At 43.3% G+C, this 17375-nt stretch overlaps 1 protein-coding gene across 5 annotated transcripts; it reads left to right on the top strand.

Annotated features, from left to right (window-relative positions):
* The first annotated feature begins 1411 nt into the window (after nucleotides 1-1411).
* Nucleotides 1412-17239, top strand: myrf (myelin regulatory factor). 5 transcript variants are annotated; one of them, XM_049723373.2, is made up of 27 exons: nucleotides 1412-1940; nucleotides 7903-7993; nucleotides 8108-8413; nucleotides 8678-8739; nucleotides 8866-9088; nucleotides 9539-9618; nucleotides 9894-10008; nucleotides 10341-10536; nucleotides 10633-10709; nucleotides 10999-11109; nucleotides 11177-11282; nucleotides 11739-11939; nucleotides 12083-12191; nucleotides 12324-12433; nucleotides 12514-12674; nucleotides 12751-12823; nucleotides 12895-12977; nucleotides 13102-13176; nucleotides 13251-13337; nucleotides 13464-13531; nucleotides 13610-13684; nucleotides 13965-14195; nucleotides 14277-14370; nucleotides 14457-14519; nucleotides 14982-15087; nucleotides 15168-15242; nucleotides 15614-17239. In XM_049723373.2, the coding sequence occupies exons 1-27, from the start codon at nucleotides 1895-1897 to the stop codon at nucleotides 15692-15694; spliced, it is 3105 nt and encodes a 1034-aa protein (XP_049579330.1). In that variant the 5' UTR covers nucleotides 1412-1894; the 3' UTR covers nucleotides 15695-17239. The 5 variants fall into 5 exon arrangements, with proteins under 5 accessions (XP_049579330.1, XP_049579326.1, XP_049579332.1 ...); XM_049723369.2 differs by having other exon boundaries at nucleotides 1413-1940; nucleotides 9539-9639; XM_049723371.2 differs by having other exon boundaries at nucleotides 1414-1940; nucleotides 9539-9639; nucleotides 11177-11267.
* The last annotated feature ends 136 nt before the right edge of the window (nucleotides 17240-17375 follow it).

Genomic DNA, 17375 nt, shown 5'->3' with positions numbered 1-17375 from the left:
TGTCGTGTTTCTTAAAGGGTCCATAAAGTACCTTGGCGCGACAGCGGCTTATAATAATATGAAATATACATTTTAGCGGTGTTTCTAAAATGTATTCTAAAATCCTCTGCCTTAACACTTTGGTCAAGCACTTTACATGATATTGAGTGGCTCATGATAGCCGAGCTAAGAATCTTTTCGAGGTGGTACTTGGTATGAGAAGTTTCAGCGCCACTCTCGTGTACAATGAAAACATTGGGGCAAAATGTACAGATATAGGCACACATAGCATCCATGCCATTGGCAAAATGAACTGCCTTAACGTGGCCAGCTGTTTCATTGTCCCCCTCAGCATCTAGCTGGCTCTCTGTCTCGCTTGTCCTCTCAAACAATCTGCATAGTGTGGCTGCTGCAAGAAGGGAGGCGTTGTTTGCCTTGAATGCAGGAAAAGCACGGAGAGGGGGGGGGGGCGAAAGAGGGAGATGCTCCAGCTGTGGAAGGACAAGACAACACAACAGCATCTCACATGTGGCAAATGGGGGGCGCCCAGGCTGCGGGGGCTGCACACAGTGGCATTGTTGTGGGGGTGCAGCTGATAAGAGTCAGAGAAATGGATCATCCCCTCCCCTCCTCTCCTCGTGAGGCCCTAACGCAAAACACTCCTCTTGACGTAAGGCCCCGCAGATGTGTTTTAAATCATCAAACTACATCAAGGAATGATGTTTTATGTTTTTTTTGTTGTCGTACGTGCAGTAAATCCAATGAAGTAAAATATAAGTTGTAGTGACAGTATCAAGTTTAGTACATGTGTTCCCCCCTCCAGATGTGATGGAAGGAATTGTGTTCTGGAAGACTTACAAGTGTTTTATAGGATAAGTATACCATTTATTATTCCACTGTAAGAGCGTTCCGAAGGAGCAGTGTCGATGTTTTGAACAGCTTGAGAAGTTGTCAAAATCAATGCTGATGTGTACAAGATGGATGGATGGATGGATGGATGGATGGATGGATGGATGGATGGATGGATGGATGGATGGATGGATGGATGGATGGATGGATGGATGGATGGATGGATGGATGGATGGATGGATGGATGGATGGATGGATGGATGGATGGATGGATGGATGGATGGATGGATGGATGGATGGCGTAAAATGGTAAAGATAGGATTTCTTTATATTATATGTTTTTAAAAAATGCTATGTAATAAAAAAAGTCCTACATAATATTTGCTTCGCTTTTATAATTGTCTTGAGTTTTGTTATCCTAGCCATACATTATAGTTGTAATTGATAATGGCCTTAAAGTTGCAAGACAACACAAACTACCGGTCTCTCCACACCTGAATTATTTGGAATGACTTTATTGTAAGTTAAATAACGATTGCTTTTAAACTTTGATTCCGTTTTTTTTTTTTTTCCCCCAACTCTGGTGTTTGTGTTGATTTTCAGCCCCTCCCTCACCTGCTTGATCTCCTCTCCTCCGACGCCCCTCGATCTTGTCCTTGCGCACATCCTATCCAGGAAGGAGGGGAAGCAACTTCACTCGCTTTGGATGACTTGAACGCAGCTTTTACGCACAACATTTGAGCGATTCGAATTTTCCACATGGTGACATGGTTGCGATGGTGTGTTGGAGATGACAGAAAGGTGCACTTCAAAATGATGAGCTGCCGGCGACACGTGTGAATTTGTTTGACAACCTTGCGTCTTTGGCAACTGAACGAGAGAAAGACGCTCGCTCGCTCGCTCGCTCGCTCGCTCGCTCGCTCTTGGCGTGCACGATTGGATTTTTTTTTCCGTCCCGTCCAATAACAGAGTTTGTGATGCATCCGTGAAAGTTTCCCCCATCCGAACTGCTGTCGTTCGGAGCAACGGGGATTTTCAATGGATTTTTTATGCGGGACCCGCTAGGATGGACGTGGTAGATGAAACTGAAGCTTTACAGAGATTTTTTGAAGGTAAGACGTCGCACTCTTGAAAAGTTGACATTGTCAATTGAAGGTATCTTTTTTTTAGGCTGTTCGACGTGCACGTGTTGCCACCTTCTCTATGGAAACTCAATGAGTTTTCTTGATTACGATTTGCAACTCACTGCGAGAGTCATTGACTTTAAACATGTCAGTTATTTTCTTTTTGAACCCCAGAATGCAAGCAACCTGGAGGGTTAAAGGGCACAGCATCAAAAGTGCTTGTGATGGCTACCAGATCAAGTTTAACGCTTGAAGGATTCAAGTTAAGAAGATAAATGGCGTGTTTTGCAAAAGTGTTTGAGACGTGAGCAATGTTATGGTTGAGTAATTGCACAAGTCTATGCAAAAAAAAAAAAAAGATTGAGGAAAACAAAAATGACATGAAGTGGTGCTTGTAAATGCTCTCTTTGCTTTTCTTTTTGGAGCATGGACGCACTGCATTGATTTGAATTCATCCCAGAATTGACTCTGACTCACTTTGTCATCACAGGCAATATATTGACGTTTACTCACGTCTGTTTGATTTATTCACAACACTCCCAGGTGCACTAATTCCGTCCGCATTGTCCATGTCAAGTGTTTGGCAGAAGTCAAGTGCACATCGACACTTGAGGTTTATGGATTTTGTCAATGACAAAAAACTTGATCGTATACAGTATACACACAGCGTTAAGTTCTATTCCCGGGCCACCCTGGACTGTCAGAGATTGGGTACCATTTTGACAGGAATTTAGCGTGTTTACATTCTTGCTTTGGGAGTAAGAGAGATGTTCTTTCTCTGGCTTTATGTGAGCCACACTCACTTGCACTAAAATGTCAACTTGGCCATGAAAAGTAAATAGGTGCTTGTTTTTGATGCTTTGAGCCTGTTTCAAATGTTGCCTTTGAGGGACTGCTAATTATTTTTAAGATAAAGACGGTGAGCTTGCAAGCCTTTGGTATCAAGCGATCATAAAAAATAATGATGAAACAATGTGAGTCTAGGTTTTGTCAATTGAGTTCCATTCCAAGATAAAGATCAAATAATGGACAGATATGTCATGCTAGTCTAATGATGCCATAGCTTCTAATCATGTTGCTCTGAGTCATCCCTATGTAGCTCACAACTTTGTCAAACAACACTAAAGGCTTTTATTTTCATGCCCAGTGCAAGTCCGGCGTGGAGTAAATCTTTATTGTTGCGTGCTGGACTAAGTTTGAGTACTCTTCAAAATCTCATGCAAGCTGGTGCAGCGTGGCCTATTTTTAAAAAGGGTGCTTTGCGCCGTTGTGGGCGTGAATACTGCAGACTGCGGCTTGTGCAGTGATTCAGAGGGTTCAATGCATTCTGTTGTTACATTTATGAATGAAATGGGATGTACTAGTGAGTATTAATGACAGCAATTAATTCATCTGGAGCTCCCCCCCCCCCCCCCACACACACACACATACACCATAAAGTTAAATGATTGCCTCACAGGGTTGAGTGGAAATTCATCTCTCAATTCTCAATGAAAGTCAACGATCTGACCAAAATCAATGTTGCATTCAAACATGTTGCTTTTCATTGTAGGTAGGCATTTGGCTTTGATTTTGGATGATGGTAGACTTTTTGTTTTTGCGGCTTTTCTCCAAGAACACACGCAGCCATCACAGTGATGGATCTCACCGGTAAGCTATGTTTTAATAGGATTAGCCAAATATGTATACATCACCCTAATGCACAGCTTGCATTCCTGGCATAGCCCTGCTGGTTGTTAAAACACAATGAGGTGAGACTGGGGTGGTTCTTCTCAGAAGACTCCATTAGAGTAACAGTGAGCAGACAGGGTGAGGAGGTGAGACAGAGCAGACTCACAGTGCTGAGAGAATCGCCCTTTGGGAGAAAGCCAACCAAATCTCCAACCATAACTTGACCTTCTCATCTCTGACTCACTTGGACAATAAACAGTTGCTCAACATGCACACGCAAACTTTTGTGACATTTATTGCCGCTGTGTGGATTCATTTCAAGTAACCATCCTCTCTAAGTCAACTGAACTATTGATTGAAATATCACTTTGTTTTTTTTTTTGTGTGAGGTGTCATGGACGTTTCATACACATTCCTTTGAGCAAAAACATATGCTGGGAGTTACAACGTAAACACCACGTCGAGCGCAACGTGATGAAAGCAACTTGTCGCTCCGGTTGCAATACACAGTTAAGCGGAGTCGACGCGTATTGATATTTTTTTTTTTTAACATCTTAACCGATTTATTAAAGCCTTCTCACGGTGAGGAAATAAAACTCCCAGAAGAATGTCATCGTACCGAGAGTGACCTGTGAGGGGCAGCATGGTGCCACAAGGCATCCAGACAAGCAGAAAATCCAAAGAATTTGGATTTGTGTAAAGTGCTTCGTTTAAATGGCAGTCAGTGTTTGCCTTCATTGAGCCAAGGCACATATTTTACATTTGAAAAAAAAAAAAAAACCTCACAAATATCTCATATGTTGACACAGATGTTAAACAACACAATCTGTAATCTGCATTTCCATCATCCACACCCAGAAAGTTGAATGTGCCAATGTTTGAATGAAATGCTTGGCAAGTGCTAGAGCGGAGGGAAAAAAAAAAAAAAATCTCTCAACAAGTTTCTTGCCATGCAGATAGCACTTGAGGCCAACTGATGGACAAAGTGTGCGTATACCACTCTTGCTCTTTCTTCCCTTGAAAATCCATTACTCATGTATGAGAATTCCTATTACGTACTCCCAACAAGCTAGTGAATCATAGTTCCAGAAGGTCGTTTTGAAAATGCTGCTTGAAAGCCATACAGCCTCCAGACTCTTTTGATTTACAGCTCCGAAAGGTGATTTACTTTGAAAGGAATGAAGGTATTGTTCTAGAGCGGCCAGGCGTGAGGTGCTCACGGATGACTTTTTATTGTCGTGCCTCACCTTCATCATCAGCACCAGCAGTCATCCTCAACCACAGCTCATGTATACGTGGAATCGTGAAAAATACACGTCTTGGACTTTTCTCTGCCATTTTGTGTTAGATTGAAAGTATGTCAATTCCAGATTTGCAATTGCTCAAGTTTAAAGCTCCTAAACATGTTTATTAAGAAATGACCTTCTGTGCCCCCACTTGACCCCGATGCAAGTGGATTGAAAATAATTGGATATTTTGAATGACATTTTTTTTTTCCAAAGGAATCGACCTCCTACTTGGATCTAGCATTTGTTAAGATGAATACATTATTTAGAGAACTTGGGGGGAAATATAAACAGTTGCCTTATCTGATGTTGAAAAGAGTTGGAAATGTAACGTTTGTTTCCTGACCCCTGCCTCATCTGTTCTTGTGTAATCCTGCTAACTAACAGTGATGAAAACATGACCTCCTTTGCTGAGGTCCAGAGGAAAAATAATAGTTTATAAAGTTCTATCAATCTCTCTCTTCGGGTCACCTCTTTTTTTTTTTTTCTTTCCCTCCAGTCATTCGCTGTCCACATCGTCTGGTTTTCCTTTTCTTTTTTTTGGTGGCCTTTCTTTTGTGTCGCGCTCCCAGCCCTGTCACTCCTCTAATCTCCTGAGCCAGGTCCACCATGCAGCGCGCCCAGTGCTTGTGAGCGACGAGGACTGTGTGTGGTAGCCTGGTACAGCCCTTTCTCATGACTGAGGAAGGAATAATCCTCATTATAACACCCCTCAAGCCATTCACACGCACAAAATTACGTTTTTTTTTTCCCCTTCCACATCGACGTGCACGCGCAGCCTCGCACGTACACACTTGTTGGGGCTGATGGTCTGCGGGAGAACGTCTTCCATTGCCATTAGTCAAACATGTGAAAAATCGAGTGGATTTTGTTCGTGGAGTTTTTCTTGAAGGGGTTTTCGTCTCAAGGACATCAACATGCTTTGGCTACGTGCAGGTACTCTGATTGATTTAGTTTTAAAATGTATGAGTTGTGAGGCTCAGTTTTCTTTCTTCTCCATTTTTTTTTCTTTTTCTATATGCAACTGTTTGTGTTCTTCTGTATAGAGAGTTTGGGTTCACCTGCGTCGTGGTAACCGATTTGTTCTCCTCAAACCAACATATGGAATGTGACTATGCTTTATAGGAAAACAATGAATACAATATGGTTTGGTGTTGAGACAGTGTCCTTGAGGACCAGTCAGGGGCCGCCGTTCAGTCACTTCTATACTGGACACAATGAAAGAAGTCCCAAAGGTGATACCACCACTCTCGCTCACCTGTCCAATAGCTGGAGGACCTGCAGGAACAGCAAGCAAGAAAGATGTTGCTTCCGTTTGGAAACACATATCCGGAAATTTCTGTTCTTTTCATTTTTCTGTCTTTGAGGACTTTGTTTCGACATTGATGGTGGGACAGAATCTTAATCATGTGTGGAGCTCTGTGTTGAGATAATCACAGCGCATGATGACCTCACGCACAATACGACTAAAACTGTTCGAGGCTGAACCTTCAACTGGATAAAGTTACACAAAAGCAAAGTTACTGAATTGAGCCCTCGTCAAGTACGCGTTGGCGGTTTGAATTGAAAACTTTTGTGATTCATTTTTTTCACAGGAATTTGCTTGAAATCTAATTTGTATGACCTTAGGGGCAGCTTCAAGAGTAGATTAGCACGCACGCACGCCCGCACACACACGCACACACACGCACACACATGCACACACATACACAATCTCTGAAAAGAGCAGTCTGTATCGAAGTGAGTGTGACAATGACGACAGTGTTTGTTGTGTACACAGCTGGACTGAATACAAGTAAACTTGCACACAGCATCGCAAACTCCACTGATTGAGTGACAGGAGATGGAAGCTAGTCATGCTTGTGTAAGATTAAAAAGGATTGCTTAGGTTTACCGTATTGCAAGCAATACAAATAAAATAAATCTCAGCTTCGGCAACTTAACAAATGTTTGTTTCTGGAGACAATTTTTCAATGACGTGTTGAGCTTGTGCTGGAACCCTGGACTATCGTTTCTTTGACATCATTTGGACAAAAAAGGTGGCGGTGGCGTAATGCCATACCGTGCTTTGCCTTCCCTTTGCGGTTCTCCTTTCTTTCATTCTACCCAACTTATGGTTTGTCCTCCTTGTTGGCCTCCATCCATCCATCCAGCCAGCCAGCTAGCCTCCCCTCTCCCTGTAGCCTTTCGTTATCAGGCCTGCCAGTTTAGATTTACGGCTGTTGTGGGTGGGGTGCACATCTGGATCTTATTTCAGGGGGAACCATCCTGCTTTTCTCCCGCTGCACTGGCACGCATTAGGAGACATTTACCATCTGCTTCTATCCACTCAAGAGAGCGTGAACCTGGTAAAGGTTGCAGAGGACCTGACATTGCAATCTGAAGATTGATGTGACGCAATAAAATTCAGGGGGGGACCTTCATGTGCTTAAGGACAAGTGGTCACAGTCTGCTCTGCTGGCAATGCTTTGCGTGCTTGTTTGCGCCCATTTTGTGTAAACGGAGTACATCAGGCTATTAGTGAGGTCATGTGTTAAGGATTTGAGAGGCTTTGGCGCTCAAAGGGTGAAAAAGAAAGAACCTGCGCTCCAGCAGCACGGCATGATTGGGTTTCCCAACCTTTATTGAGCAAAATTGATATACAGTCCCGGAGGAGGCTTTTATTCGACGATATTAAAAGGAGACGCGAGTGCAGTCATGGAGCAACAAGATTCATTGTTTGTTGTAATTGAGGAGGGCAGCTTTGTGCATCAAGCAATGTTAACTCCTAAGATTGGACAGAAAGTAGCCACACATTCCCACTAAGCAAATCATAGATTGTGTTTATCCTTTTTGAAATACTGTACAAGGCAAATGGCATCTAATCAAGTGAGTTGCGATAAGGAGGGAAAGGATCCAAAGTCGGCATCCACTTGCAATTAGTGTGCAGAGTTGTTGAAAGATTCCTGTTGTTAATTCCCACATGCTCTCCATCTCCCCTCTCTTTACCCCAGGCCATGATATTACCAGTAGTCTGGATACAGCCAACATCGACACCAGTATCCTGGAAGAGTACATCAGCAAGGAGGACGATAGCACTGACATGTCAGTAGGGACACACACTGCCCGTGCACTTCATGTCGTTGCAAAGGAATTTGTTTTCTCTGATAAAGCTAATCCCCCCCCCCACCTTTTTTTTTTTGCTCTTGGGTCTCCCAGCTGTTTCTCAGAGGTCCACAGCACCCCGGGACCTAATTACTCATCCCCCCAGGCGGGAGTGTCCACCTCTGGGGGGTTGGTGTGCGGCGTGAGCCCTCCGATTCCCCTCCGCCAGGGAGCGCCTCCCCCCAACTGTCCCAACCCGTACCCGGCGGCGGGTCCTTCCCTGAGCCTGCGGCACAGCTACCCCTGCCTGGGTCAGCATCAGCAACACCAGCAACACCAGCAGCACCAGCAGCACCAGCAGCACCAGCAGCAGCAGCAGCCACACATCAAACCCGAGCACAGAGCTCACTACGCCCCTGGGTGAGTGAAAGGCCCACTTTTTTTGAATGGACTGATGGGCTTGGTCATAAGCAGATGAGACTAAAAAATACGACTAAAATGTGCAAAATTGTTGATTTGAACACATTTTCCAAGAATCTTGCTAATTTAAATTAGCCATAATCACCGCAAAGTGAAACGAAATAAATATACTCACAATGTTATATAAAAGACAATATTCCGGACAACCACTTCAGAAAATGGAGTTTTTTTTTCCCGATTCATTCATTTTGCGTTTTATTTTAGAACTCTTCCCGAGTCTCCGCCAGACTCGAGCTCAGAGCCGTACTCACCTCAGCAGGTGAATGGTGAGTGACCACCATTTGCTTACTACTTTAAGTGCTTCCACTTATGATGATTCTTTTTTTGAATGTATCATAATAATAGATTATATGCTATCCACATAAGTCAATCATGACCACGATGACTTTCAGATCCGCACATGATTAGGACCATGACGCCGGAAAACATGTGTCACATGACTCCGACCCCGCCCCTCCCGCCTCACGGCCATTATGCCAGCATGCACCGGGACATGTACTTGAAGCCAGAGCCCCTCATATCCCAGTATCCCATCGGCCCAGCCACCAGTGCCGGTGGAGACATGCAGCAGACTCAGATGCTTCACCAGCTACTGCAGCATCCGCAGGGGCAGGAGTAAGTGATGATGAGCATCATCATGATGGAGATGCAACAAAGTCACTCTTAACTATTTGCAAAATCACCCATTTGCAATTTTATCTTCGTTTATTTGCTTTTAGTACTATTTCTGAAATGGCGCCAAAACAAGATGGCGTCAGTGTTTCAATTGGAAAGATGGAAACATTTGAATGAACTGAAATTGGGGAAAAGACATTAGCAATATGGTAGATTTAAAACTCAGACACAAGGGACACAACATTTATGATGTTTAGCTTCAGCTATCACTCGCAGACGCGAGTAAGCTAGTTCACTTACTTTACGATTTACACTAAGTAATGATTTGAAATTCAGTTGGGACTCAACTTGACTTGAGGCTAATGGTCAGGTAGCAGCAAGGTTAATATTGTCAATTTAGTTTGAATTTTCTGTACAGATAGACTGATTGCACGTGCTTTTTGTTTCCAGTGGAATTCCTGTTCATCAGGCAAAAAAGAGGAAGCATTCTGACTCTCCCAACAGCACTCTCAATTCCCAAATCCTCACAGGTATCATCAAACAAGAACCAGGTAGGCAGGCATCTTTCTTTCTTTCTTTCTTTCTTTCTTTCTTTCTTTCTTTCTTTCTTTCTTTCTTTCTTTCTTTCTTTCTTTCTTTCTTTCTTTCTTTCTTTCTTTCTTTCTTTCTTTTTCTTCCTTCTTCACCTCTTCTACCTCACCCGCTCTTGCTTTTTAACAAAACAGAAAAGTTTGGACACTCGGGTGGTTTTCGTGCGTTCTCGTCTTCATCCTGATATCATCCGTATCATCTGCTTTTATTCCAGGTTTGATGCAGGAGGCCGACAACGGATACATGGACCCAAACTATCAGTGCATCAAGTGGCAAGCTCACCAGCAGAACAAGTGGACGCCACTTTATGATGCAAACTGCAAAGAGCTGTGGGTGGATTTAATGTTGGCCAATTTTTTGTTGAGGGAGAAATAACTGGCAAAAATGGAAAGGAGTGATAATTGTTGGAAAAAATCATTCAAGCGCACAATTGACATGGCCGGGCCGCAGAGGTCTATAAATTCCTCCGAGGTGAGCCGTGCGGGGGAGTGAACCGGCGAGAGGTTTCGATTAAGAAAGCCGAGAGGAAGGGGGGGGAGTGAAGGAAGAATTTACTTTAGCAACGCTGGAAACTGAGAAGAAATGATCTCAGCCGACCTTTCGGCACGTGGAAAAGATGTTGCCGCCGTCAATAAAAATGTCCATTCTCTTTTTTTTCCAGCCCGATGCCAAGCTACCGAGTAGATGCCGACAAAGGCTTCAACTTCTCCTTGTCCGACGACGCTTTTGTGTGCCAGAAGAAGAATCACTTCCAGGTGACAGTGTACGTAGGGATGCTGGGCGATCCCAAGTACGTCAAGACAAGCGAAGGATTTCAGCCCATCGACTGTTTCTATCTCAAACTCAACGGAGTGAAAGTGAGGCACTGGAGCGGTTGATGGCAGGCATCCTCTCAAGTGGGGCTGCGCCGCATATTTATTTAGCCTGTTGTTTCTCTTTCGCTGGATTGCAAGGTGGAGGCCATGAATCAGTCCATCAGCGTGGAGCAGTCGCAGTCGGATCGAAGCAAGAGGCCTTTCAAGCCCGTTTTGTAAGTCTTTGGGTTGATACTTAAATGAAAAAAAACATCAAGGTTTTCTCTTTTAGACTCAAAGGCAGGACGCTGGTTAGTTCTGTCAATGTTTGTTTGACTTGTGGGTGGAGCCAATGCAGGGGTGGATAGTAGATTTAAAACAAATTCCATTTTTATGTCATAAAAGATCAAAAAAATGTCATAGCCAAATAAAAGACATGTCATTGACGCCCAACGAAAAGCTGCTCCTCAAAAACTGGACATCTCCTTGTTGTAACATTTCCTCGTGACCTTTGTCTCCCTCAAGGGTCACCTTGCCCCCAGAGCAAGTCACAAAAGTGACAGTTGGCCGGCTCCACTTCAGCGAGACCACAGCGAATAACATGAGAAAGAAAGGCAAACCAAATCCAGACCAGAGGTGTGTCTCGCTCGCCATTGATTCACTTTTATGATAACCGGAGTTGATTGATTGTTTTGTCCTGCAGGTACTTCATGCTGGTGGTGGCCCTGCACGCTCAGTCCCACAGTCAGACATACACTGTGGCTGCTCATGTGTCTGAGAGGATCATCGTCAGGGTAACGTCCAGCCATGTCTGTCTGCCTCCCTCCTTCAGCAATCTTATCAGTTGTGAATGTCATTGCGTCATCTGCATGCCATTCTTTGATAGGTTCTCTCGTTTTTGTCCTCTCCTTTGCTTGCTTGAGATACCATCAAAATATCTTTGCATTATATTCTTTCAAAAGATATTGTTATCGTAGTGGACAAAAGTATTCAGACAGCTGGCAAATTCATACTGTGCCGAAAACATCTAGATTTACTGAGTTGCTCTAAAAATATTTGATATATGTTTTGATGTACACACACATAAAAAAATATAAGCCAGCATTTGCTCAAGTCCTTTTTGGCTGGGAAAGCTATTTCACCCAATTTGGTTGAGTCAAAGTGAAGTGTGTCCCAATACTTTTGTCCTTTTATTTGGGCCTTTTTTTTAGCCCGTTTAAAGAAAGTCAACGACATCTTCTTTGCACCTCTACCACACGTCACAGGCGTCCAACCCGGGCCAGTTTGAAAGCGACTCAGACGTGCTGTGGCAGCGAGGCCAATTACCCGACTCGGTCTACCATCACGGGAGAGTCGGCATCAACACCGACCGGCCCGACGAGGCTCTTGTCGTCCACGGTAACGTCAAGGTCATGGGCTCCCTGGTGCATCCGTCCGACATCCGAGCCAAAGAGAATGTACAAGAGGTCAGTCAGTATGTTTGTGTGTGTGCGCTCTCTTTCGTTGTCATCATGAATCACGCCTGCCTTGAGCCATTCGTCCGTGTTTTCATTCCATCCGCATGTGCGCGCTTGCTGTTTGGTGTGTGTGTGTGTGTGCGTGCGTGTAGGTGGACACCACAGACAATTTGAAACGGATTTCTCAGATGAGGCTGGTCCATTATCAATACAAGCCCGAGTTTGCCGCCACCGTCGGCATCGAGAACACCGCAGAGACCGGTAACAAACATGGAGTAACTCATTTCATTTCATCACTTTTTGGTTTTCACCTAATAAGTACGTCGGTGCTCCGCGGTTGTCCGATGCGCGTCTCGTCTTTCGCTTATACTCTACCAAAATGTTCTCCGACAGGGGTGATTGCGCAAGAGGTTCAACAGATTTTACCCGAGGCAGTCAAGGAAGGGGGTGATGTTGTGTGCGCCAATGGGGAAACGATTCCGAACCTTTTAGTCGTCAACAAGGTTTGTTTTCATACAGCAGTCATATTCCCAGGAGCAAGCGCAACTTCCTTGGCTTTATCTCTCATTTCTTCTCTGACAAGGACCGCATCTTCATGGAAAACGTGGGCGCGGTAAAAGAGCTGTGCAAGCTGACAGACAACCTGGAGACTCGAATAGACGAGTTGGAGCGCTGGAGCCGCAAACTGGCCAAGCTGCGACGTCTCGACAGTATGAAGAGCACCGTGAGCGGCGGCACGGTCAGGTGAGAGTGCGAAAACCAAGGCGGGAGCATGGCCTGAGATCTTATCGCTTGCCTGTCGTCGTCGTCGTCCTTGCAGCCAATCAGGAAGCTATTTTAGCAGGACAGGAAGTGGGCCCCTTAAGAAGAAGACGGTCAAACCTGGGAGCAAGGTCTGCTAGGATCCAAACACTACTTTGGTGTTGGATTAGAAGCCAGATGCAATTATTTCTTTCTTTTGCAGAGCCCACTTCCAGATCAAGGCTGTATCAGTCAGAGGTTCATGCAGGGGAGCATCCTGGCCCTCGTCATTGTCATGGCCTTCAGGTTAGACGGAGACAATGTTCACATCGTTTCCAGTTCATTGCAGCCTTTGAACGTCATTTCTCATGAACTTCCAAAATCACACTACATGACAGCAACATTTCTGTATTTGATGTCTCCCGCACAGTGTCATATCCATGTCCATCCTTTATGTACTGACTCTTCATCATAGAGGAGACGTCGGTAACAAAGACGGCGGCGGGTATGTCATTTGTTTCCCAAGCAAACGTTAGCAGTCTCTTTCTCTAATCTGCCTTTGGATGTGATCTGCTGTAGCTTTGCTTCCTACCCCTGTGCTCTGTCCATCTCTTGGATGCCCGTCTTCACTGCCACTGTCACTTTGTGTTCACCTGCATGTTCATGGTACGACGCCTACCTCTCTTTTCCCGCTACGACTTTCTGATCATCTTTCCAACCCTATCTGAAAAGACATGGCCATCATGAATGTTGTTTCATGTGTGCTTCTTGGATACAATGTGATTGGTGCAGGTCAAGAGCCGCACTGGGATCTTCACTCAAGAGTCCATTTGTTCCGCTTTCCACGACATCTGCACCAGGTACATGAATGGATGCATAAGCGTGCTTTTGAAATCCGCTTCCTTTACTTCTGCATGAACAATTGACTTTCTCAACAGCTTGCTGTTCAACCCCATCTTTGAGCAACCAATCTTCGACCATTCTGACGTTAAATAACAACCAATCTGCCGCAGGTAAGTAAGCTACTCTCCCAAAAAAATCACACCAATATTACAATAAACTCTCACCAGTCACAACATTAGATACAAGAATGTCTCAGTGGGTCCTCAAAACAAAAAAAATGTGCTTCAGCTCATCTGAGAGTACCACAAGTGAGGATTTCATTTAAAATATATATTTATTATTGTTATGAATTTCAAGTTATGTCAATTGCTGTTATGTTGGTTATTGTCCTTCTGAATGAAACGGTCAAATGATTCGACAACTGTATAACTGTAGAATTATTTTGTGCAGCTCCAGACACCTTGGTTCCCACACCAGGCAGCATTAATAAGAAGGCCAAATCCAGAATGATGGACAAGGATGGACGCAACAGAAACCGTCTGAGTCACACGTCTGCTCCGCTCTACATGTCCAAGTCCAAAAGGCCTCCATCGGCAGACTCGGAGGGAGCGGGGGCCGCCAACCGTCTGCCCGGTGGACAGCAGCCAACGCCACGAAGACAGCGCAGTGTCGATTTCAAGGGTAAATTCACGGTCAAGCATCTTATTTGTCTGCAATCAACTTGTAGCAGCTTGTCTCCGTTCCCTGTGCTTATTTTGCCAGAAGGACGATCAACACCGTCGCTGACTGCTCTGCATATAGTGGAGACGGAGCAAGAAATCACAACACAGTATTGTAAAACCCCCAAAAGTTGCAGGTGTGGATTATTTTTTATTTATTTACAGGAGTTACATTTTTATTTTCTGCGGTGTTTACAGGCTTTTTTTTTTTCTCCTTCCCCAGTTACACGATATCCCTCCATGGAAAAACGAATTCTTCGCTATCACAACTCACTTTGCACATGATGTGAGTATATGAACACGGATATTAGAGATAAAATAAAAGTGTTTTAAAAAGTTCAATACAACAGTGATTTTATTTGCTCATCGCTCGAGGGAGGCCTTGTACCACTAGCGGTATGCGCACAGGAAGCGATGAACTACAGTAACCCCCCCGCCCCCACTGCAACGATGTGGCTCGTTTGGATGCAGTATGAAAACAGGGAAGCTGCTGATGCTAAAACAAAGTCAGTCATCAGCTGCCGCAAACTGAAAGGAGTTGATTGTAATGGTGCAGACAAAGAAACTATATTATGTTAACCAGCACGCATTGCAACAATGGGCCATTCAATTTCAGTAGAAACTGAACACAAAGAAGGTGAATGAAATAAATATCAATACATCATTCATTCAAAGTCGAGATATTGTTGCGCAATCATAACGTGTACGTCCAGGCATATACGTAGTCATTGAAAGGGATTGCTTTCAGGTCCCCAGACAGCGTGTGGGTCCAGCAATGTCAAGCTACCAAAGGACGGCTATGTCCAAATCACACGGAGACCGAGCTGTACACTGGACAAAGAACAACAACACGGGTAAATCGATTGATCATGAAATCCAAACACATCAATTGAAGTTCTGCTTGGTTGGCTGATTGTTGACGTTCCTCTTGAAGGGCACTCATCACTTGTGGTCACTGCCTCTGCTGTCCTTCCAAGACATCACCTATCATTTTCGGGTCTCTTCATCTGTGAGTACACTTGGGATCAGATCAAATGTCATGAGTGAAACTTTAAAATGCTTCTCACAACTTGTTGAAGCGCACTTGAATGTCACAATTTTGCTTGTATCTCAAGTCGCGGTGTCACAATCGAATATTTTTACAATTGATTATTGTGTCGAAAAATCAGATGAATTCATTCAGATGTGCTTACTTGACAATCAAATGAATCGACAATTATTTTGAGAAGCTAGTCACTCATTGACCAAATCCTTTGACTATGGGAGAAAAAAAAGGATTGCCATGAATGCTGTCAATTATTAAAGCGTGTTTTGGTATGAAGAATTTCTTTACGAGTAAAGCTTTTTATTGATTTTTTTTTTTCTTCACATTTTTAACAGGATGGAATGAGTTGTGCCGCTGAGGGTGAAACGTCTTCCTACTCTGACTACCACATTGTCATTGAAAATAAGTGCATGTAAGATGCAAGAAGGATCATGCCTTATAAGCGAGCTGCATCTACCTGCGAGGTTGATTTTAATGTGCATTGTGTTTTATTCTTGTGTTTTATTTTTAAAGAAAGTTATGTAAAACTATCTATCACTGTCGTCCGGCTCGTATCAACATCTCTTTTTGCTGTCATCAGCTGTTGTTTGTGTGTGAAAATGTTTGCGATCAACTGACAACTGTGTTGCGCCACAGTTGAAATGCCACCTTGAAACTCGTGAAGTGAAATGAACGATCACAAACACGTCGTACGGAATACACTGGATGACGCCGTCTACATTTTGTTGACTTGATGTACGCTGAAGCTACATTCACCTCCAAATAGAAATACACTGACGAGTTTAATGGTTCAGCTCCGTCTGGCTGCAACCTGCATTTTACCTCAAATAGTCCACACTGCTACTTCCTTGGCCTCTTTTGCTACAATTTGGGAAACAGACAGAAGAGGAAATGTATCTCTTCATGGCAAATGTCAGAATCCGTCATGTATGCATTAGCACACAAATATGTGCAGTGTCGAAGGAAGCAAGTCGTGCTCATTTCCTCACAATTACACATAGGACTGGATGGATGAATGAATGCTTAGTAACTGGAAATACACTAGAGAATAATATATGTCCAACACTGACAATATTTCTCAAGAAAACACTGGAATATTTTACACTGAATTATGCTTATGCTAGTAACGTGCATCAAAGTTGCTTTTCTGTCCAAACTCTCAATTGCCACAGATTTGGCGGTGGATATAAATAAAGCTGCGAGGGAGTTGTGTTTCACACTACAGAATTGACCATAACATCACTCTTTCAAATATTAGTCATTGCACCATCTTTTAACAAGTTTAATATGTGTGATATGTTTGGTAGCCTGTAATGTTTTCTGATTTAAAAATATTCTTGTGATGTGCCCAACTGTTGCGCTTTTGTCTTTCAGATTCATTGTCCACATGTAGGTTTTTGACAAATTTCATATCTTACAGGAAAAACAGCCATCACAGGGAAAAAAAAAACATGTTGAAAACTCAGAGCAACTCTTTCCCGTTTCTTATGTACTCTTGCTTATTTATAATGCACCAGCTAGCATAAATGAATCCACTGTAGCACTTTTCACACTGTGTGTACATATACACTGTATATAAATAATGAACTGCTCTTGCTCTGTCCATCTGCTTTAGATAGTCCAGTAGAATTGCATTACATATAGTACTGTTTGGCAGCATTGTGTTTAAAATTGATACTCATTTTTTTGTGTTATTGTATTGTTTTTAAAGTTTATGTTTTGTTTTTGTTTGCTGTCGACAGCATATTTCCACTTTAGCTATTAAGAACTGGAATGGTTACGAAAACATTCCGTCCATTTCTACATGTGAAGTCCAAATACCATAACACTAACTTGAATACTTAAATATCATTACATATAATATTGAGACCACACGGTCATCACTTTTCCAGAGGTTTTTATTTCAAGAATATGCTGTAATATTGTAAAAGCAAATAAATATTATATGATTTGTGGCGCAAGGAGACTTTTTCTTTGGACCACTAGATGGCAGCAAAGTAACAAACTTTACCCATAGTTTTGTCTTAAAGGAACCGAGATCACAATCGGTTTCGTCACAGACTCTAGATTCTGGTCAATCTACCGGCAACATATACT

This window comes from Syngnathus scovelli, chromosome 6 (assembly GCF_024217435.2).
Source record: "Syngnathus scovelli strain Florida chromosome 6, RoL_Ssco_1.2, whole genome shotgun sequence".
NCBI lineage: Eukaryota > Metazoa > Chordata > Actinopteri > Syngnathiformes > Syngnathidae > Syngnathus > Syngnathus scovelli.
Note: the sequence above shows the minus strand (reverse complement) of the source record. Positions and strands in the feature narration are given on the sequence as shown.